This window comes from Coregonus lavaretus, assembly GCF_964263955.1.
Source record: "Coregonus lavaretus genome assembly, chromosome: 32".
Lineage (NCBI taxonomy): Eukaryota > Metazoa > Chordata > Actinopteri > Salmoniformes > Salmonidae > Coregonus > Coregonus lavaretus.
Window position 1 is genome coordinate 14,712,545 of NC_140019.1, and position 23,219 is coordinate 14,735,763.

General features: G+C 44.4%; 1 protein-coding gene across 4 annotated transcripts; it reads right to left on the reverse strand.

Annotated features, from left to right (window-relative positions):
• Positions 1-73: 73 nt before the first annotated feature.
• LOC311107892 (serine protease 23-like) lies at positions 74-5,391 on the reverse strand. 4 transcript variants are annotated; one of them, XM_084150482.1, is made up of 3 exons: positions 5,045-5,391; positions 4,762-4,852; positions 74-2,043 (listed from the first exon to the last, which is right to left on the reverse strand). In XM_084150482.1, the coding sequence occupies exon 3, from the start codon at positions 2,030-2,032 to the stop codon at positions 887-889; it is 1,146 nt and encodes a 381-aa protein (XP_084006608.1). In that variant the 5' UTR covers positions 2,033-2,043; positions 4,762-4,852; positions 5,045-5,391; the 3' UTR covers positions 74-886. The 4 variants fall into 4 exon arrangements, with proteins under 4 accessions (XP_084006608.1, XP_084006607.1, XP_084006606.1 ...); XM_084150481.1 differs by having other exon boundaries at positions 4,554-4,852; XM_084150480.1 differs by lacking the exon at positions 4,762-4,852 and having other exon boundaries at positions 5,045-5,390.
• Positions 5,392-23,219: the final 17,828 nt, after the last annotated feature.

Sequence of the window (23,219 nt, forward strand, 5' to 3'; positions counted from 1 at the left end):
GGATTCAATTTTACAGTAGCAAGTAGCAACTCATTATTTGAATAGCTGTTGCTTTCCATAACTGACACAAGCATTTATGATAAATCTCTTCATTTATTAAAATAGGCATAAAAAAATATCACCAACATTTTCTCCCCTAACCAGCTTGAACGCAAGTTGTTTATGCTGCAAGCTTTCAGAGTAAGACACTCCCTTAGGTTTTCAGAATTGGACTTTCATTTTTTTCACCATCGATACCTTTGACCCTTTTTGACATGTTTGGTGTATTGAGGCTCTGTATCTTGTCAGTGTGGCTAGGTATGCCTCTGTGGATCATTGGGAATGAGTATGTCTTTCTAACCCAGAATGAGAAGTTCCTGTACTCAAATCATTCACATCCTTAAGTGACATTACCTAAACAAATAAACCGTCTCCTCCCCACATCTCTTTGTAAAATCAACTCCACACCCACACATTTGATCCTAAATGTTGAAAAGCATGCAGCCACAGTATTATAGAGAACAATGGGTGAGTATATCTAAAGAAAATAAGTCCAGTACTTGCTCCATTGGCTAAAGCTGTTCAATACTCTTCCATAGTAGAAAGTTAATGGCTCCTACCATAGTTATAAAACAGCAAGGCTCCTAGTCACAGTGGTTGACACCTCTGAGGAAAACCTGTTACAGCGCGTGAAGGTTTAGCAGTCCTGTTTTCTTCGATGGTATTGTAGATTTTTTTATCTTTATTAAGATTAAATCCAGTTTCACGCTTACCCTTTATAGAATGAGTTGGGGAGTCATTTTCTCTCCACATCTCCTTTAAGGGATTTTGTGCTTACTTTAATTAGTTATCAGTCATGGGCTTCATAGCCTCCTTTTAGCCCCCCCCCCCCTCCCCTCCCTTTCTCTCAGTCCTGACTACAGTCCACTCGGTTCCCATGCACCCAGTAACAGATCTGGGCAAACTTCAGCGGGGTGAATCTCACAGCCACATTGTAGTCGCGGTTCTCCCCATCAATCTCCAGCCACTGGTGTCCAGAGAAGATGCCGATGACTTTCCTCTCCCAGCGTTCCAGAGTCGTGTCCCACACGCGGCCGTACACCCCCGAGCCGCTGGCCCCCGGCCGGGCATCACAGTGCTGGTAGATCAGGTCGTTAGACTCGTCCTCTACAGGACAGAAGCGGTAGACCAGCTCCCCAGGCCTGTCACTGTCAAACCCAGAGAAGTGGATGCGTTTCCCTGCCAGGTCGTCAGAGGAGGGAGCCACAGACAGACGCATGAAGGGCCGGCGGTGAGGCCAGCGCAGCTCCAGGAGGGCGTAGTCAAAGTCCATGCTGACCTCCTGGGGGCCCTGGATCCAGCCCTTGGGGACACGGGTGCGTTTGACCCGGACCCAGCGCACCAGGGGCTTCTTGGTGGGGGTCTGGCTGGGCTTGGTGCCGTTGATGTACGGAGGAGTCAGGAAACCTACCCTCAGCTTACGGGCTCCCTTGACGTAATCCTTCCCATCATGCACACAGTGGGCGGCGGTCAGGACATGGCGTAGAGATACTAGGACCCCGGTGCAGCCGGTGGAGATCCTCACAGCTGTGGAGAATGGGTAGTCCAACAGAAAGTGGTCACCGCGGATGTTGAAGCGCCCATCAGCCCCGTAGATCTGTCGTTTCTGACGCCTGTGCCTACTTGTAACTCTACGTCCTCTCGTTGGTGGAGGTTGAATGGCAGGACTGATGGTGCCCTCATAATCATCCTCCACATCCACAGTGGTGAGGGTACGAGAACCGTCTGCGTAGAGCGTCTCGAAGGCCAGCTGCTCAGTCAAGTGCTCTCGCCTGCTCTCTTGCTCTCCCTTGTAGCAGCTGGCATTGCAGTGAGTGGTGAAGTCCAGTTGAGTCTGGGAACTGAAGCGAGAGCGGGAGAGGGGCAGGGGTGCATGGGGCACCAGTGAGGGGAGGTGGTGAGGGGGAGCTCGGGATGATAGAGTGAAGGGGAGGAGCAGGGCTAAGATGGAGAGATGAGCCAGGCCAGAGTTTGGATGTGGAGACATGGTCATTGAGCAAAACACTGAAATGAAAAACACATAAAACATTTAAAGTACATTCCACAACAATACACAAAAGACAAAAAAAAGGAATCTACTTATCCTTGAGGAATGGAAGGGTATAGATGAACTAGGAACTTCATGGACTTTGCAGAAACCTTGTTTGATTAATGACGCTTAAAAACAGATAATCACTGATGAAACACAACGTTGTGGAGAACACTGGCTTTTCTGGCTTGTCTACCCGATTGAAGTAAATCATTCACAAACACTCACAACCCATAATCCCCCATAAAATCAGTCCACTCTCAGTCTGACACGTGGATTCCAAATCCCCTAGCTCAGAGCCCATACACGCGGGATCAGCTAACGCAGGCTCATGTTGCAATGCAGGTCTGAATTTTCATTTCTTTGAAGAGGTTACAATGCAGCTCTTGTTCCTGTCATTTTAAACCACGCTACAAGGGTCTGACAAGCATTAAAATGTCAGTTCTGCTGGTGGTCTTAGTGCTCAAAGAGAGGTTTGCTATACAAGCCCCAGGAGAAAGCCATCTGGTTATGTACACAAGACAAGAGTACAGAAGGAAAGTAGGTGTTGGGGCACACATTGGATATCAGTCGTTGTGGAAAATATGACACTGCGTATGGTTACACAGCCTATTTTTCTGCAAATGAACTTGTATCATAAAGTTTTGAATCTTGGCTACTGTGTTGTGTATGTGTGGGAGGATAGGTCAGACTGAAGGGGACGGGACGTGTATTCCAGTTTGCTCTGCAGAAAGAAAAGGGCTTCTCAAATTATATTTATGATAAGGCTCTGGGGCAAGGTGGTGTCTGCTGTCAAACATTAACTACCTTCCTATGTATGAGTGTGCTAGGCAGGCTCAGGGTCCAGGGGGAACTCGATAGGTCTGAAAACTATGGACTCAGGCTCTAGTGGCGTAGAAGAGAGCAGGTGTCTAAAGACCTGTTTATACCTGGTGCTAACATGCATCCTGTGTCCAGATAATGTCCACATTCTTATTGTGCACACATTTTCAGATAGGCGTAAACGATTAAAAAACGCATTATGAACTGATTTTGATCATATCTTATAAGTGTAAACGGACAAGATCAAGACAAGATCAGGACACATGACCCATGTTAGCGCCAGGTATACATGGAGTTTAAAGTGGAACAAGAGGCATTGGTGTACGGACAGGCATTTCTACACAAAGCGAGGCAGGGGAAGGGCGAGGGCGAAAACAGGCGATTCCCGCCACACAACTGTATCATCCTAGTCTATCATCATAGACAAAGAAGATACAGTTACTCAAAGGTGCTCATGTCTTGAATAGATGTAGCCTAGGGACTCCATTTTAGGGGTTACTCTGACCTACACTGCTATGCTGTTAAAAACAACAGTCACCACACCCTGGTCTCTGATCCCCTCCACATTAAACATCTACATTTAGCCATCTTTTATTGGGTTCCTTTCAATTTGCAAGGACATTATTACAAACACAATGTCAGAGAGGACTTAACACGATTGTCCAATTCTAAGGCTATTAAAGTCTGTATAGACTGTAACATTGATAGTTTCCAAGGTCTGAGACAGATTAGCTTTAATTGGGGAAAACAGATAGAGTATCAAAAATAATCACACATCTAACCACACTAACCTATAATCAGCAAGCATTTGATGAGGGACCCAAAATAATGAATAATATATGTCAAGAAATATCATGGTGAATCTTTATTCCATTTTCCAATAGTCTGCGGAGGGGTGAGTTTGGTTTGGTTGACCCTCCACTGTAAGTCCCAAAGTACACAACAGTAAACTGATCCCCACATTAAAAAGATCCTCCAGCTCTAACACATTATAGAGCCAAACAGCCTTAAAGCCTTTTTGAATCCTCTCTAAGGCACTGGACCTCCACTAACTCTGTCAACACCTTGCATCAGAGTCATTTCAAATGCACTTCAATTCCAGTGAATTTCCTTTGGCATGGCAATTTGAATGAAACAATCTTCCCCATTTCTACATAGATCCCATTTCTGACAAGCAAAGCTGATGATTATAGCCCTCTGAGAGGGTACTATACTAGAACTACATAGAGCCATGACTACACTGAACTCTATTCCACATCAAGTAACTCATGCAAGCAGTAAAATTAGATTTACCTTATGGAACAGCGGGGACTGTGAAGAGGTACAAACACAGGCACAGACACATGCATACACACACATGATAACATACGCACTATACACACACGTACACATGGATTTTGTGTTATAGATATGTGGTAGTAGAGTAGTGGCCTGAGGGCACACACTTAATGTGTTGTGAAATCTGTTGTGAATGTATTGTAATGCTTTTAAAATTGTATAACTGCCTGCTGAACCCCAGGAAGAGTGGCAGCAGCTAATGGGGATCCATTATAAATACAAATACAAATAGCCCTCTGAGCGATCCTAAGAGGCTAACAAGCACCAATGCACCTATATAAGCTACTAAGGCACATAAACATTTGAATAATGGATCTCTGTACACCTGAATGCTGTCATCGGCATTCTTCATCTCATCTTTGACCCTTGAGTGAAGGCTCTGGAATTCTGAGAACAACCTGCTTCCCAGGGCCAGAGCTTTGTCCTGAAAACCCCCTCACTGGGTCTTTTGTCATTCATGAGTGAATGTAGTATTGTCCCGTGTCCACTCCTTGGGTTGTTGTTAGACCCCAAAGACAACAGATGATGTTTACCTTGCCCTGTCACTATTGCGATTCACCAATACTGCAGAATAGTGCTGGGAGGCAGTATACTGAACATACTGAAAAATGCAGTGGGGCTGGGCTGAGGGAGGGGAGGGGGCAAAAGTTAATGTTTAACAATTACAGTAGTGGAAAACAACATTACAGATTTCCCAGGACAAAAAAGTGATGTTACAATGTAGCCTCCTGGTAACAAACCAGTTATAACTATATTCAAAATAATGATAAAAAAAGTATTAGGCTACTTAGATTGACAATAAATGTCATACTGTACCTTTTTGTTAAACAGTTAGAATCTGTGTTTAAATCCAATTCACGTTTTCGCCCCCTTCAAAACTACCGGGCATCTCAATTCTCCAGATTTCTCCCATCGCTTCAGTGTGACAGGTAACAGGTAACGTTATCTCTCTCTCTCTTCACAGTCCCGCAGAGAGCAAGGCGCCACTTTGATAACGTGTCGAAATCAATTCGGTCCAAGCAAAGTTTATTGATGAGAGTCAACTATAGGGTTGTATTCATTCCTACTCAATGTCACTGTCCGTCCGTGTGAGTAGCTTCAACCGCTGTTCCGCTCAAAGGCGCTTACAAATAACTTTCTGAAAATGTTACTGAAATAAATACGTTTAGAGACGCTCTCCCTCACGGTCCTAGCGCCCCTGCTGTACACAAAAATCGTAACATGTCTCAGCTGGACAAATCTGCGTTTAGGATGGTGAGAGTGAAGATGGGTACTGGCAGAGCACATACGAAACATTCTGATGCTCTCAGGTCAAGATCCTTGTGTCCAAGTGAAACTGTTAACTTTTTTCTCCTGTCAGGAGTAGACCTTGGCACTGGGATTGGGAGTGAATCAAACGTGAATAGCCTGAGGCTATATCAAATGCCACCTGCCATTTAGAGCCAAAGAGATGTTGAAAAATACAAATTGCAAAAGGCTCTTAAAATTCTTAGTTCCTGATACGGTTCTAAAAAAAGCAACAGCCATGGACTTACTAAGCAGGCTACAATGTAGGCTATTGTATATCTAATGCAAGCAGTTTCCAGTAGTCCACATGGATTATCCCTAACTCAACAAAACACAGTAATTAAGGTATGGGTTGCAATGGCTGCCATCCAACTTCTCCATCTGCACCGTTTTCCATCATATGATTAGATGAAACTCACCTGAACGGAGACATATTTATCCTTATTAGTGGAGTGGTTATAGCCCACAGGCAGGCAGAGGAATTCCAGAGATGTTGGGACATGTTGTGGTAGTGATGGCGGTGTTCATCCATTCCCTGCCCACATCCCAGTCAGATTTACCTCCTGACTTTATCTTTTGGGGGGGTATCCTTAGGCCCTATGTGGACGTGTGGATTGTTTAAACCCACGTCCCAGATCATTCTCCCAGTGCCCCTCCACTGGCACTGAAACAGAGACACTCACAGACACTTTCTGGAAAGCTGTGGAATCTACCAGCAAGGACACAACTCGAGCTCTCTCAAAACAATGTGTCTGCTGTTGTCCCCAAGTGGGTCTGTATGCGTCCTCACTGTGAATGTCACACATACCTAGCAAAGGTTTACACTTTGGCCTCTTATCACCCATCCTTGAACTATTTTGGCATGGCTCATCACAGCTTGGCTTACGCCTCAAGGAGATGGAATATGAGATGATAGATTCATGAGTTTTTCACATTAACAAGCGACCAGCAGTCTGTGTTGGTGATATATATGGTTTTTCTGATGCATCCATCTTCTGTCCTAGAGCTCCAGGGATATGTTGAGATAACAGGGCATTGAGGCCAAAGTTATGGTCAATTACAGGAGTTTGCTTGGTAATAGAAGCCACATTAAACTGGGAATGATGATGAAGGGGTCTTATATCTTGTTGGTAGAAACAGTCCTGTAGGTGTAAATGTGTCAGGCTGCAGCCAAGCTGTCTCCACTGATGGTATCACTCTGACTTTGGGCAAACATGAACTGTGTCACAGCAGGAGAGAGCAAGGGAGAGAGAGATTTCCTCTGTGTGTGTTTGGCATCAAAACTAATAAGATTCCTCTGTTTCCCTCGTCTCCTTTTTTTTGTTCTTCAGGCCAGTTTTCCCTCTCACACATGCCTGCCTCTCTGGGATTGTCTCTACAGTCATACATTTTATACAACATTGAGCATCAACAGGCCAATTTGAACCATTAATCATATTCCAATGAGATTTGGGATTTTTCTGAGCATTGTCTATTTTCCCACTTTCCTCAGGTTCCACCTCTCTTTCAGCGTGTGTAATTAGGAGGCCCTAATGAGATGCTGTAAAAACAGGCTCCTGGTCAGGAATTCTGCAGGAATCCGGTCTCCGGACTGACTCCCACCAGGAGTACAGTGGAGCGGTTGTTCCTGCCCCGACCTGGGATTCACGCCTCACCCAGGAGAGAGACACTCACGCAGAGGAGGGCGCTTTGTAAAAACGTTTTGGTCCTGTAAAATGTTGAAAACATCTCCCTTTAAAGAACCCTGTCTCCACACACAGGTCCTGGGGGTCAGTGGCCTTGTGGCTCCTCTCTCTTCCCCTAAACTGGGATAGAGGAGAAATGTGAATTATATTTTAGAAAGCATTTACTATTATGTTATAAGTCATCGCTAACAAGCGATTACGTTGGTGTTTGCCTAACTTGACTGTTTAGTGTTTGTTTAGGGTTTGCTAATATGTTTTATTACTTATGGCAGTCAGAGTTTGAGGCAAAGCGGATTCAGCCGGGAGGAAACAGTAAAGATTCCAGATGAGTGAGTTCACGCTGGGTATGTGTGAGTAGGCATACCTCACATTTCCATGGAAATGGTCTGCCGTGGTAGGCACAAGACAAAGCCTGCACATCCATATTGTACACACACCCTGCTCATACCCTATACGCTTTTCCTTATGGGCAAACAGAGGTGAGTTCTATAAGATTTGACAGAGATTACAGTATCACAAGAGCCTTTTATGGTAACGCTAGAGCTCTCATACAAAGAGCATTGTAAATCTATACATCATGTCTGTCATAGGTAGGTTATTAGCTACCTCTGGCATGGTCAGTGCGCAGCAGGACAAACAAACACACACACACACACACTCTCTCTCTTTGCCCATGTAGTGCCACCGTGGTAGGCCCAGGGGATCAGAGCTTGTGTAATCGCTCAGCCCGGCCCCACGACAGTTCTCCAAGCAAACAGGGATTATTAAGAAGATCACAGGGGTTTCTCTGTACTCTTTAATCCGATAATTGGCTTCAGATTCAAGCCAGTGATCTGGGCCTCACAACAGTAGAATGAACCTTTCATAACAATGGCTGCCTGAGCCCGCTGTCATTCACAATTCTCAATGTATTCCTTGGAATTCAGAGGCTCCAGTGTGTAATTATTTTAGAGTGGTAAGCTGTGATCACAAGCAATGTCCCCTTTCTGCGCTCACTCTCCAGCACTCCAGTATTTTATGGTTGTCTTTTATCATTCAGTTATATGTATTACTCCCCCCCCGTCCTTTTCTTGTCAAAGTCCTCCCCATCTGTCTATATAGTTGTACTCTCTCTTCGTTTCTCAGTTTCTCTGCCCTTGTAAAATTCTACCTCACTCCCTCGGTCTTCGTTTCATCCATTATCATAAAGTCCACAATGAAATTAGTTTTCTAAACTTTTATGTGGATTCTCATTCGTTTTGATGTAGGCCTATGTCTTTTCCACATCATACAATTAACCTCTCATGTGACGCTTTAATGTACAGCCTCGAATAAATCACTTGATCCCTCTCTCCCTTTCTCCCCACTCTCTTTCTGTGCCTTTCTCCTTGTCTCTCCCTCACAGGAGGTTGGTGGCACCTTCATTGGGGAGGATGGGCTCGCGGTAATGGCTGGAGTGGAATAAATGGAGTGGTATCAAACACATGGTTTCTATGTGTTTGATGCCATTCCATTTGCTCTGTTCCACCCATTATGATGAGCCGTCCTCCCCTCATCAGCCTCCACTGGTCCTGTACCTCTCCTCCCGCTGGTTCCCAGTCCTCCTGCAGGACCTAGAGGGTACGTCTCCAGCCCCACTTCCCCCTCTACATGAGGTCATCCTCCGTTTGGCAGCACAAGCAGAGCGAGCAGGAAGTAATGGGAAAACACAGTTAGCAAAACAGCAATAGAGAATGCAAGCTAGAATCAATTTTAAGGATAGGAGATGAGTCCTTAACCAGCTCAGGCATGGTGAAGGGTGTGGGAGGCGAGAGTTTATTAGACTTAGAAACTGTCCTAAAACTGTATCCTGTCACTCCACACCAATCTCTAGCCCTAACAAGCCTAATCTTTGTGTTTGGGCTGCAACCATGGAAACTAGAGGGTGATCTGGTGGTCTAATCCAGTGAGGTCAACCTAAGTAAACTGCACTGATCATTGTACTTTTAAATTGAAATTGAAAAACTGGCTTAAATCTATCCAAACCTGTACATATGAGTTATCTGTGGTTCCTCATATGTAAGACGACAGTTGATAATAGTGTTGTTGTTGTTGTTAGAATTATATATTATTGGATGTAATGTATTTGTATTTTGTATTGTTTTAGTGAGTATTTGTATTGTGGCTGTGTAATTGCACTTACCTGCCCTGGGACTATGGGTGCAAATTAGCTTTTGGCTAACCAGGCACATTTACATGGATGTTGCATTATTGTAATATTTATGTTGATTAATGTGCATTGTCCCCTATAAATAAATATAAATAAAAAAAGTATATGGGTCAACCCGGTCAGGTCAAACCATAACCAGCAGGACGTCTAAATGGATAGAATCTATCTAGTTTTCCACTGTTTTTCATATAACACCAGATGGAAGATTGTTATCAATTTGTCTCAAAGGGTCACTAGATGAGATCTTGAATTTGTATTAGGAGGAAAGTACAAAGATCTTTTGTTTATGGGTCTCCCATTCAACATTTCAAAAGATGAGGGGAGGGCTATGGTGCTTAATTACTTTGAGTGAGGTGATTTTTTATACAACTTCTATTCCATTATGTTAAAATCTGCAGCTTTGACGCCAATAAAACTAAATGAAGCTAAGCCAAACTATGACATCTTTCATGGCTTGGCAATAAAAGGTGCTGCATTCCACAGCGCTAGCAGCTGTGTGCATAACACAGCACTTTCCCCATATAAACATGTATTTTTCCTGTCACAGTAGTGCCGTGATAAAGAACAAACTACAACAGTCTCGCATTGCTCAGTGACATAATAGTTTTTCTTCCTAAAAACTGGCTTTAGGCATGAGCTGCAGTTATAGATGGAAAATGTATAAAAACATCAACTTGTCTTTGAATCTTTCTGTATAGCGACTGTCACTCCCTAGGAAGCCATGCCATCCAATTTTGAATAGTACAATTCCTCCTTTGTTTGAATGATCTGAATTCATAATGACAGACATCATTCTGGGGTATGTCTTCAAGGAATCCTGCCAAAGCATTCAGCAAACAGAGGTTCAAGCACAGTTGGCATGTCTAGAATCCCACCATGGAGGACAACAGGGAAGCAAGGATAATGAACAAATACCAGATTGTTCATGGTGGAGTGCTATTTCAACGTGAGTTTAACGAGTTGCTGAGTGATACCAAAGATAATCCAGAAGTGCCTTTTATACATGAACTGCTACTGTAGCTCAATAGCACAAGGAGACATGCAGATGTAGTTTCAGATATGTTGGTCGTCTGCAGGCACTTGAAACCTCTGTATCATGACTAAGTAGACAGCTCTATTTCCTGTGCTAACCTTTCTATCCTATCTGCTCTGCCCAATGTGTCATGCTGCATATTGGAAAATCATAAAACAAGTCGTTATTGAATCACAACATGTAGAGTAGACCGTGTTGGTTGTCACACTTTTTACTAATATATTAAATATTGTACAATAATATTTTCAATATTAGGAGAAATATTGGGTTGAAATAGGGATAATTTTTGCCCTCATATCTTATTCCAACATGGAGTTATAAGCCATTAAACACAGCTATTAAACACAGCTATTAAACACAGTTATTAAACACATCCCAGGGTTTTTTGTCACACAGTATGGGGGGCTGGTTGTCATGATGTTTGTCATTTGTTTTTCAAAAACAATTTAAACAATTTACAATGTTTTAGAAAAAGTAAATCCTTTATTTGAAAAAAAGTAAAGCCTTTATTTATTGAACAGTATTGCTATCTAACATAATAAAAAGCATTTATATCTAGTATAAATACACAAATAAAATAATAAATTAAACATAGTTGAATATTTGCTTTGACATTGTAGTTCTTACTCCATTCAAATCATCATATCAATGGTTCATAAAAACCAACAACAGTAACCATCTGATATTTGGATGAAAATGTAATATTTTGATACGGTGAAAAAAGTAAAGCTGTAAACATTTAGGTGAACTACATTTTTTGTTGAAAATAAGAAATGCTTTTTCAAACAGGAACAGGTGTGTGTGTGTGCATGTGTGTGTTTGTGTGAATGTTGTTGACTCTCAGTCGGCGTCGCGTGATTCAGGTCCGGACCAGACCACATCTGAACCAATCATAGACGTCTATGTTTTACACGTTTGGACAACACAGTACAGCACAGTAGAGCACAGCAGAGTACAGTAGAGCACAAAACGGTACAGTAGAGTACAGAATGGTACAGTAGAGTACAGAACGGTACAGTACAGTAGATTACAGAACGATACAGTAGAGTACAGAATGGTACAGTAGATTACAGAACGATACAGTAGAGTACATTACAGTACAGTAGAGCACAGTAGGATACAGTAAAATATAATATAGTATAGTTCAGTACAGTACAGTACAGTAGAGCACAACACAGTGCTAGGAGTCTTTTCGATGTCATTTAGCTTACTGGGTACATTGTTACAATGACAAGCAACCCCAACATCAATGTGACCCCCCCCCCCCTCCCCATGCTAATTAAGATGTTAGTTCCCACATGGCTTGACCTAGGAACTCACACGTAGTCTTGAAATAAAGATTTCCCTTTCCTCTATTTAATAAAAGTAATTATTTATGGATATTGCCATCATACAACTATTTAGAAATAACAAGAATTTAAAGTGAAAATGTGTTTTTAGACATTTTAGCAAATTTAGTGAAAATGAAATACAAAAATACCTAATTTACATTTTAGTCATTTAGCAGACGCTCTTATCCAGAGCGACTTACAGTTAGTGATTACATGTTTTTTTTATACTGGCCCCCCGTGGGAATCAAACCCACAACCCTGGCGTTGCAAACGCCATGCTCTATCAACTGAGCTACATCCCTGCCGGCCATTCCCTCCCCTACCCTAGACGACGCTGGGCCAATTGTGCGCCGCCCATGAGTGTCCCGGTCGCGGCCGGCTGCGACAGAGCCTGGATTCGAACCAGGATCTCTAGTGGCACAGTAAACACTGCGATGCAGTGCCTTAGACCACTGCGCCACTCAGGAGTTACATAAGCATTCACTCCCCTGAGTCAATACATGTTAGAATCACCATTGGCAGCGATTACAGCTGTGAGTCTTTCTGGGTACGTCTCTAAGAGCTTTGCATACCTGGATTGTACAATATTTGCACATTATTCTTTTAAAAATTCTTCAAGCTCTTTCAAGTTGGTTGTTGATCATTGCTAGACAGCCATTTTCAAGTCTTGCCATAGATTTTCAAGCCGATTTAATTCAAAACTGTTACCTGGCCACTCAGGAACATTCGATGTTGTCTTGGTAAGCAACTCCAGTGTAGATTTGGCCTTGGGTTTTAGGTTATTGTCCTGCTGAAAGATGAATTTGTCTCCCAGTGTCTGTTGGAAAGCAGACTGAACCAGGTTTTCCTCTAGGATTTTGGACTTAAAGTTAATTTCTTTGCCACATGTTTTGCAGTTTTACTTTAGTGCCTTATTGCAAAAAGGAGGCATGTGTGTATAAGGTGAATGCACCAATTTGTAAGTCGCTCTGGATAAGAGCGTCTGCTAAATGACGTAAATGTAAATGTAAATGTATTGATACACCATCCAAAGTGTAATTAATAACATCACCATGCTCAAAGGGATATTCAATGTCTGCTTTTTTATTTTTACCAATAGGTGCCCTTCTTGGCGAGGCATTGGAAAACCTCCCTGGTCTTTGTGGTAATTTTATGTGTGGGGTACAGAAATGAGGTAGTCATTCAAAAACACTATTATTGCACACAGAGTGAGTCCATGCAACTTATTATGTGACTTGTTAAGCAAATGTTTACTCTTGAACTTATTTAGGCTTGCCATAACTGTCACGGCCTGGCTCTGGGGACTCTTAAAAGTTGAGCCAGGGTGTGTAGTGTCTGTGTTGTGTTTTCTATGTTCATGTTCTAGTTCATGTATTTCTATGTTGGCCGGGGTGGTTCCCAATCAGAGGCAGCTGTGGCTCGTTGTCTCTGATTGGGAACCATACTTAGGCAGCCTGTTTTGCACAGTTCATTGTGGGATCTTGTTCCGGAAGGTTTGTGTTCAACCCAGGACTTCACGTATCGTTTGTTTTGTTGTTTTCGTTCGTGTTGTGTACTTAAAATAAAGTATGTATGCATATCACGCTGCGCCTTGGTCCGTGTCTAATAACGATCGTGACAGAAGATCCCACCAAAACAGGACCAAGCAGCGTGTTCAGGAGCAAACGCTGGGTAAGGAACTGGAGAAGTTGGCGATGTCCCAGGTGGGCGAATGGTGGTCTTGGGAGGACATGTTCGCGGGCAGAGGGCCATGGGCAAAAGTTAAGGCCCTGGCGAGAGAGGAGGTACGGCGCCAACAGTGCCGTCGTCGGACAGGCGAGAGGCAACCCCAAAACATTTTTTTGGGGGGGCACACGGCATGGACGACGGGGATGCTGGAGGCAGCTACAGGACGTATCGGCGGATTAGGAGAGGAGGCCACCAGGTTTGGGGGGCTGGAAGGGAGGTTTGCGGAGCCTAGAGGTAGAGCAGAGCCAACTCCTCGTACTCAGGCTAGGCAGCAGGAGGCAGCGACAGGGCGTATCTGCAAAATAGGAGAGGAGGCCACCAGGTTACGGGGGCTATTGGTCATGAGGGAGAAGGAGTTAATTGGTCAGAGGGAGGAGCTACTGGAGGCGATAAGGGAGAAGGAGAGTGTAGAGGCACGGCGAGAGGAACTGAGTAGGCAGAAGAGGGAGCGGAGGTTTATGAGGAAACCCAGTCCCGCTCCTCGCACCAAGCAAGTGGTGTGTGTCACCAGTCCGGTCCGGCCCGTTCCTGCTCCCCGCACTAAGTTAGTGGTGCGTGTTCCCAGTACGGCCCAACCCGTTCCTGCTCCCCGCACTGAGTTAGTGGTGCGTGTTCCCAGTATGGCCCGACCCGTTCCTGCTCCTCGCACTAAGCCAGTGGTGCGTGTTCCCAGTCCGGCCCGGCCCGTTCCTGCTCCCCGCACTAAGTTAGTGGTGCGTGTTCCCAGTCCGGCCCGGCCCGTTCCTGCTCCCCGCACTAAGTTAGTGGTGCGTGTTCCCAGTACGGCCCAACCCGTTCCTGCTCCCCGCACTAAGTTAGTGGTGCGTGTTCCCAGTCCGGCCCGGCCCGTTCCTGCTCCCCGCACCAAGCCAGTGGTGCGCGTCGCCAGCCCGGTCCGGCCTGTTCCTGCTCCCCGCACCAAGCCTGTGGGGCGCGTCGCCAGCCCGGTCCGGCCTGTTCCTGCTCCCCGCACCAAGCCAGTGGTGCGCGTCGCCAGCCCGGTCCGGCCTGTTCCTGCTCCCCGCACCAAGCCAGTGGTGCGCGTCGCCAGCCCGGTCCGGCCTGTTCCTGCTCCCCGCACCAAGCCAGTGGTGCGCGTCGCCAGCCCGGTCCGGCCTGTTCCTGCTCCCCGCACCAAGCCAGTGGTGCGCGTCGCCAGCCCAGTCCGGCCTGTTCCTGCTCCCCGCACCAAGCCAGTGGTGCGCGTCGTCAGCCCGGTCCGGCCTGTTCCTGCTCCCCGCACCAAGCCAGTGGTGCGCGTCAGCCCGGTCCGGCCTGTTCCTGCTCCCCGCACCAAGCCAGGGGTGCGCGTCGTCAGCCCGGTCCGGCCCGTTCCTGCTCCCCGCACCAAGCCAGTGGTGCGCGTCGTCAGTCCGGCACAGCCCGTGCCTGTTCCAGGCACCGGTCAGCTGCTCCACACCGGAGCCTGAGCAATCCGCTCCACCGGTGTCCAGTCCAGCTCCGGTCAGCAGGGCCAGACCAGACCAGGGGCGCTACGGGGGGGGGGGGGGGGGGGGTAGCGAGAGAGTGGTGGTCACGCCCAGCCAGCCCCTACCCTCTTGAGTTTGGTTGGCGCGGTCGCAGTCCGCGCCTTTGGGGGGGGGGGGGGTACTGTCACGCCCTGGCTCTGGGGACTCTTAAAAGTTGAGCCAGGGTGTGTAGTGTCTGTGTTGTGTTTTCTATGTTCATGTTCTAGTTAGTGTATTTCTATGTTGGCCGGGGTGGTTCCCAATCAGAGGCAGCTGTGGCTCATTGTCTCTGATTGGGAACCATACTTAGGGATCTTGTTCCGGAAGGTTTGTGTTCAACCCAGGACTTCACGTATCGTTTGTTTTGTTGTTTTCGTTCGTGTTGTGTACTTAAAATAAAGTATGTACGCATATCAAGCTGCGCCTTGGTCCGTGTCTAATAACGATCGTGACAATAACAAAGTGGTTGAATACTTATTGACTCAAGACATTTCAGCGTTTCATTTTTTATTAATTTGTACACATTTCTAAAAACATAAATCCACTTTGACATTATGGGGTATTGTGTGTAGGCCAGTGACACAAAATCTCAATTGAATCCATTTGAATTCAGGCTGTAAAACAACAAAATGTGGAAGGCACTGTATATTGCAGAGAGTGTTTTTTAGAAGCTTAGCTCCCTTGTCTTCATCCTCAAACCTGCACATGTCCCTATGACTAAGAAGTTCAGGCAGACAGGCCTCAATGGATGTGGTTGTGTGGTTTTTACCTTCAAGGCTCAGAGAGCACAGCGCACCAGCACACTTGTTTTTCAGCACACACACACTACAGAGCTATGAGCCTGGCAGAGGGTGGCACCTGAGTCCTTAATGGAATGTCCTGGAATGTTATCAGCCCCCCTCCGCTCTCCTCTGTCTGGAGGCACTCCCACTGGAACAATGGAGGTTGCCAGGTAACTGAGCAGTCTCGATGACAGGCAGATAATCTATTGACCACACACTGGAACTCATGTGGGGTGAGAGGCGAAATGTGTGTGTGTACTTCAACTTACCTCTCACTCCCAATTAGTTCCACAATACAGTGAGGGAAGACTAGGAAGAAATACATGCAGTGGAGCTGCCAAACTATTAAGTGATTTAATCAACATAAGACTAGATAGAAGGACAGCGCAGAAACCCCCTCTTTCTCTCTCTAGCTCTCTCTCTCGCAATTCAATTCGAGGGGCTTTATTGGCATGGGAAACATATGTTTACATTTCCAAAGCAAGTGAAATGGATAATCAAAAGTGAAATAAATAATCAAAAGTGAACAGTAAATATTACTCTCTCTCTCTCTCTCTCTCTCTCTCTCTCTCTCTCTCTCTCAATTCAATTTCAATTTCAATTTAAGGGCTTTATTGGCATGGGAAACGTGTGTTAACATTGCCAAAGCAAGGGAAGTAGATAGTAAACAAAAGTGAAATAAACAATAAATATTAACAGTAAACATTACACTCAGAAGTTTCAAAAGAATAAAGACATTTCAAATGTCATATTATGTATATATACAGTGTTGTAACAATGTGCAAATAGTTAAAGTACAAATGGGAAAATAAATAAACATAAATATGGGTTGTATTTACAATGGTGTTTGTTCTTCACTGGTTGCCCTTTTCTTGTGGCAACAGGTCACAAATCTTGCAGCTGTGATGGCACACTGTGGTTTTTCACCCAGTAGATAAGGGAGTTTATCAAAATTGGGTTTGTTTTCGAATTCTTTGTGGATCGCTGTAATCTGAGGGAAATATGTGTCTCTAATATGGTCATACATTTGGCAGGAGGTTAGGAAGTGCATCTCTCTCTCTCTCTCTCTCTGCTCAATGGAGACACTCCAAACCCAGATCTGACAAACAGAGATAAGACGATTGCTGCCAGATCATTCAGTCCTATCTGCAGCTGTAGATCTAACCATCTCTGCTCCACAGCCCCCAACCAGAGTTAATCAATTGACATTAATCACGAGGAAAAACAAACAGCAGTCTGCTTAACATCTCTGAAGCTCCGTAACAAGACATTTCCTCTGCAACACTCTAAACCAATAGGCTGGGGAATAAAAATAAATATACAGGCCCAGTTTCAGTCAATCACTCTGCACAAGCCCTCACACACCCTATCCTACTTACCCTGTTACACTCAGAAAGACACAGGTCAGTAAAACAGATTAAACGTTCCAACAATGTATAAACAAACTATCAGTGGATGAAATATTACTGAGATCTCAAATGCAAGTGTAATTACTTCTTTTTCAACATCTCTCTCTGCCAGAGATCTGGACATGAGGGATTTCATGGTTCTCCTCGTCTCTGCCAGAACTGTGCAAGTGAATGAGGAGCTGAGTGAAGAAGAGGAGGGAGGTAGGGCACAGGGAAGTATTCGTGTTTATCAAAAATGGGAAGGAGTAAGGGAAAAAATAGAAAGAACGGGAATGTGGCTTCTTTTCCTGCTGCATTCTTTCCCTCATCAGGAATTCACTGAGGTTTTGGCAAGCAGACTTTTTTATTAAGTTTCTTTCCTCTTGACTTGGGAAGGACAAGGTGGCCTGTTCTGGTCCCCGGGCCCTAAAACAATGGATCTGTAGACGGATGGGGCTTTAAAGCAATCAGAGACCTCAAAGAAAGGCGAGCTTCTCCAAAGCCGCCGCTTAATCCTTTAAACACCACGTATTGGACGGAAACAAAGCACTTCCTCACTCCCAGTGTCAGAAACAGGCCTCTGATCTAAGCCACACCGTGTGGCAGAGAAAGCCATGGAACTAATTTCAGCGGAGCTGTTCCGCCGTGGGCCTGACCTGTGTTTTTGTTCCCTGGAGGGAGATGAGGCAACAGCAGGCCTAATGGGATTCCAGCAGGCCTCATCTCTGATCCATTACTTTATTGAAGCTATTGTTTTGACCAGATTTAATCCATAGCTGATTGTGGCCTATAAATACAGCTGACCGGAGGTGGCTCGGATATTTACGGTTCCAAATATCTCAATCAGCCACACATCAGGTAGCAGCAGGTAGCTTAGTGGTTAAGAGCGTTGTGCCAGTAACTGAAAGGGCGCTGGTTCTAATCCCCGAGCCGCCTAGGTGAAAAATCTGTCGATGTGCCCTTGAGCAAGGCACATAACCCTAATTGCTCCTGTAAGTCGCTCTGGATAAGAACGTCTGCTAAATGACTAAAACGTAATCATCCCTGTGACAAAACACTGCAACAACAACTGTTTAATTGCAAACTTACCCGGTGGTATCAATAGCCAACTGACAAACCTCCCAAGGGGATCAGCGCCGTCACGAAAGCTTTGCTAAAGCCTGTCTGTTTATAATAAGATGAAAAACACCACATACAGTGCCTATGAAAACTGAGAAATACATCAGCCTCGTCTCTGACAGCAGGAATCTATTTGGGAGAAGCTTAAAAAAATCAAAAGGCAATCATTTTCAAAAGGCTATTGGGGTTAGTGATAGCGAATTTGTACCAGCAACACATGCCATACATCAATCTGTGCAACTATGAAACAAGTGCAGTGTGTGTTTTCGGGTCTCTATACACTTAAAAGTGACAGCTTATTCTCCAACTTCAGCTGTCCCATTTACCTTCACATCCGGAGGCTGCTGCCTTTCAAATAGTCCCAACAAGGAGAGAAGAAGAAAGTAGAGAGGGAGCAGATGAGAGAGAGAAAAGAGAAAGGGAGAGGAGTTAGACAGTGTACTGGATGTGACCATTCAGAGCCTTCAGAAATTATTCACACCCTTGACTTTTTCCACATTTTGTTGTGTTACATCCTGAATTGAAAATTGATTAAATTGAGATTGTGTGTCACTGGCCTACACACAATACCCTATAATGTCAAAGTGGAATTATGTTTTTAGAAATGTGTACAAATTAATAAAAAAATGTAAAGCTGAAATGTCTTGAGTCAATAAGTATTCAACCCCTTTGTTATGGCAAGCCTAAATAAGTTCAGGAGCACAAATTTGCTTAACAAGTCACATATTAAGTTGCATGGACTCACTCTGTGTGCAATAATAGTGTTTAACATGATTTTTGAATGACTACCTCATCTCTGTACCCCACACATACAATTATCTATATCTCAGTCGAGCAGTGAATTTCGAACACAGATTCAACCACAAAGACCAGGGAGGTTTTCCAATGCCTCGCAAAAAATAAAAAAGCAGACACTGAACATCCCTTTGAGCATGGTGAAGTTATTAATTACACTTTGGATGGTTTATCAATACACCAAGTCACTACAAAGATACAAGCATCCTTCCTAACTCAATTGCCGGAGAGGAAAGAAACCCCTCAGGGATTTCACCATGAGGCCAATGGTGACTTTTAAACAGTTACAGAGTTTAATGGCTGTGATAGGAGAAACCTGAGGCTGGATCAACAACATTGTAGTTACACCACAATACTAACCTAAATGACAGAGTGAAAAGAAGGAAGCCTGTACTGAATAAAAATATTCCAAAACATGCATCCTGTTTGCAATAAGGCACTAAAGTAAAACTGCAAAAAAATTGGGATAAGAAAGGAACTTTATGTCCTGAATACAGAGCGTTATGTTTGGGGCACATCTGACACAAAATATCACTGAGTACCACTCTTCATATTTTCAAGCATGGTGGTGGCTGCATCGTGTTATGGGTATGCCTGTCATCGGCAAGGACTAGGGAGTTGAATATTTCTTTGGGGGGGATAAAAAGAAACAGAATAGAGCTAAACCAGCTGAACCAGGTTTTCCTAGAGGAAAACCTGGTTCAGTCTGCTTTCCAACAGATACTGGGTGACAAATTCATCTTTCAGCAGGACAATAACCTAAAACCCAAGGCCAAATCTACACTGGAGTTGCTTACCAAGATGACATCGAATGTTCCTGAGTGGCCTAGTCACAGTTTTGACTTAAATCGGCTTGAAAATCTATGGCAAGACTTGAAATGGCTGTCTATCAATGATCAACAAACAACTTGAAAGAGCTTGAAGAATTTTAAAAAGAATAATGTGCAAATATTGTACAATCCATGTGTGCAAAGCTCTTAGAGACTTACCCAGAACAATTCACAGCTGTAATCGCTGCCTAAGGTAATTCAAACATGTATTGACTCAGGGGTGTGAATACTTATGTAAATTAGATATTTCTGTATTTCATTTTCAAAACATTTACAAACCTTTCTAAAAACATGTTTTCACTTTGTCATTATGGGGTATTGTGTGTAGATGGGAGAGAAAAATAAATATTACATCCATTTTGAATTCAGGCTGTAACACAACAAAATATGGATTAAGTCAAGAGGTATGAATTCTTTCTGAAGGCACTGTATCTGACATCGTCAACTTTACAGACAGCCACGTCCACCTCTACCTTTCTGTCACTTTCTCAACATTGAGTCAGAGTGCTTTACCTGGCAAGAAATGTGGTCCTCTGTAGCTCAATTGGTAGAGCATGGCGCTTGTAACGCCAGGGTAGTGGGTTTGATCCCCGGGACCACCCATATGTAAAAATGTATGCACGCATGACTGTAAGTCGCTTTGGATAAAAGCGTCTGCTAAATGGCATATTATTATTATAAGAAATCAATCAACCATTAATGACCAACAAACCATTACATTTTGAAAACAGGGGTTCTGTGGAGTAAAACTTCCATCTTTCTAAACATAGATATGGGTAATGTTGTCTCCAAAACAGTAACACAAGCACAGTGTTTACAATAAATGTGTCCCATCTAATCTTTCTTCCTGCTTTAGTGTAGGCTATGTGAAGCTGCACAGACTGCTGGCAGGGCTGCAGACGGCGAGCAGACGTTCCGAGCGGTGACACTCGTCTGTGATTATTACATCAGTGGGGAAAAAAAGTATTTAGTCAGCCACCAATTGTGCAAGTTCTCCCACTTAAAAAGATGAGAGAGGCCTGTAATTTTCATCATAGGTACACGTCAACTATGACAGACAAATTGAGAAAACAAAATCCAGAAAATCACATTGTAAGATTTTTAATGAATTTATTTGCAAATTATGGTGGAAAATAAGTATTTGGTCACCTACAAACAAGCAAGATTTCTGGCTCTCACAGACTTGTAACTTCTTCTTTAAGAGGCTCCTCTGTCCTCCACTCGTTACCTGTATTAATGGCACCTGTTTGAACTTGTTATCAGTATAAAAGACACCTGTCCACAACCTCAAACAGTCACACTCCAAACTCCACTATGGCCAAGACCAAAGAGCTGTCAAAGGACACCAGAAACAAAATTGTAGACCTGCACCAGGCTGGGAAGACTGAATCTGCAATAGGTAAGCAGCTTGGTTTGAAGAAATCAACTGTGGGAGCAACTGTTAGGAAACGGAAGACATACAAGAACACTGATAATCTCCCTCGATCTGGGGCTCCACGCAAGATCTCACCCTGTGGGGTCAAAATGATCACAAGAACGGTGAGCAAAAATCCCAGAACCACACGGGGGGACCTAGTGAATGACCTGCAGAGAGCAGGGACCAAAGTAACAAAGCCTACCATCAGTAACACACTACGCCGCCAGGGACTCAAATCCTGCAGTGCCAGACGTGTCCCCCTGCTTAAGCCAGTACACGTCCAGGCCCGTCTGAAGTTTGCTAGAGTGCATTTGGATGATCCAGAAGAGGATTGGGAGAATGTCATATGGTCAGATGAAACCAAAATATAACGTTTTGGTAAAAACTCAACTCGTCGTGTTTGGAGGACAAAGAATGCTGAGTTGCATCCAAAGAACACCATACCTACTGTGAAGCATGGGGGTGGAAACATCATGCTTTGGGGCTGTTTTTCTGCAAAGGGACCAGGACGACTGATCCGTGTAAAGGAAAGAATGAATGGGGCCATGTATCGTGAGATTTTGAGTGAAAACCTCCTTCCATCAGCAAGGGCATTGAAGATGAAACGTGGCTGGGTCTTTCAGCATGACAATGATCCCAAACACACCGCCCGGGCAACAAAGGAGTGGCTTCGTAAGAAGCATTTCAAGGTCCTGGAGTGGCCTAGCCAGTCTCCAGATCTCAACCCCATAGAAAATCTTTGGAGGGAGTTGAAAGTCCGTGTTGCCCAACGACAGCCCCAAAACATCACTGCTCTAGAGGAGATCTGCATGGAGGAATGGGCCAAAATACCAGCAACAGTGTGTGAAAACCTTGTGAAGACTTACAGAAAATGTTTGACCTGTGGCATTGCCAACAAAGGGTATATAACAAAGTATTGAGAAACTTTTGTTATTGACCAAATACTTATTTTCCACCATAATTTGCAAATAAATTCATAAAAAATCCTACAATGTGATTTTCTGGATTTCTTTTTCTCATTTTGTCTGTCATAGTTGACGTGTACCTATGATGAAAATTACAGGCCTCTCTCATCTTTTTAAGTGGGAGAACTTGCACAATTGGTGGCTGACTAAATACTTTTTCCCCCCACTGTATGAGAAGGACTGGCTGACAGAGCTGCATGCCCAAGGCCAGGCCAAGGACCAAGACAGACGGGCTGGGCTGCAGCTGTGTCTCTGTGTTGAAGTTCAACCTCCATTCACCCCTCCATTCACTTGGCTCTTCCACATCAAATATGCTCTTATTCAACAGAGATCTGGGCTCACTGACACTTGGATGGGAACTCACTTGGATTATCCACACTAACAGACGTGCCAATTTAAGCATACATTCTCTCTCTTTATCGCTCGCTCTCACCCTCTCTCACTCACGCAATGTTAATAGCGAGGCATTTGTGAGTTTTAATCGCATTTGTGAAACAGAGTGGGTCCGTCCGGCACCTTAGGGACAGATGGAGAGGATAAATCATGTGTATAAGGGGGTGTTGAATCACATTGGCCTGCAGGGTCTCAGGCAGCATGACAGAGGTCTGCAGACACAGACCTCCTCCAGGACCCAGTCTGCTTAACCTGCAGCCAGAGGCCAAATCAGAACCAGCTGCCATACAATATGCAACAGTTCCTGTAAGCAACCCACAATAATCAATTCAGTTTCAGGCTGACCTAAATCACTTCTTTAACTTTCCTTGAGAACCGTTGACCATCATTGCTAAAAGGGTGCTTAGCCCTTCTAGAAAATAAAGTGAATGTCTGCTTTCTTTTGTGAGTATATTTTCGCTAGCTTTTCTTTTCACCCAGCTCCCATGCGAATGTGCATCATTTCTAATTTCCTATGCTGAGCACATGTAGGCATGAGGTGTTAGTGAGTTACACTATACAGTGCCTTCGGAAAGTATTCA

Excerpts from the sequence above, each read along its gene's own strand:
- LOC311107892 (XM_084150482.1), bottom strand. The coding sequence starts at position 2,032 with ATGACCATGTCTCCACATCCAAACTCTGGCCTGGCTCATCTCTCCATC.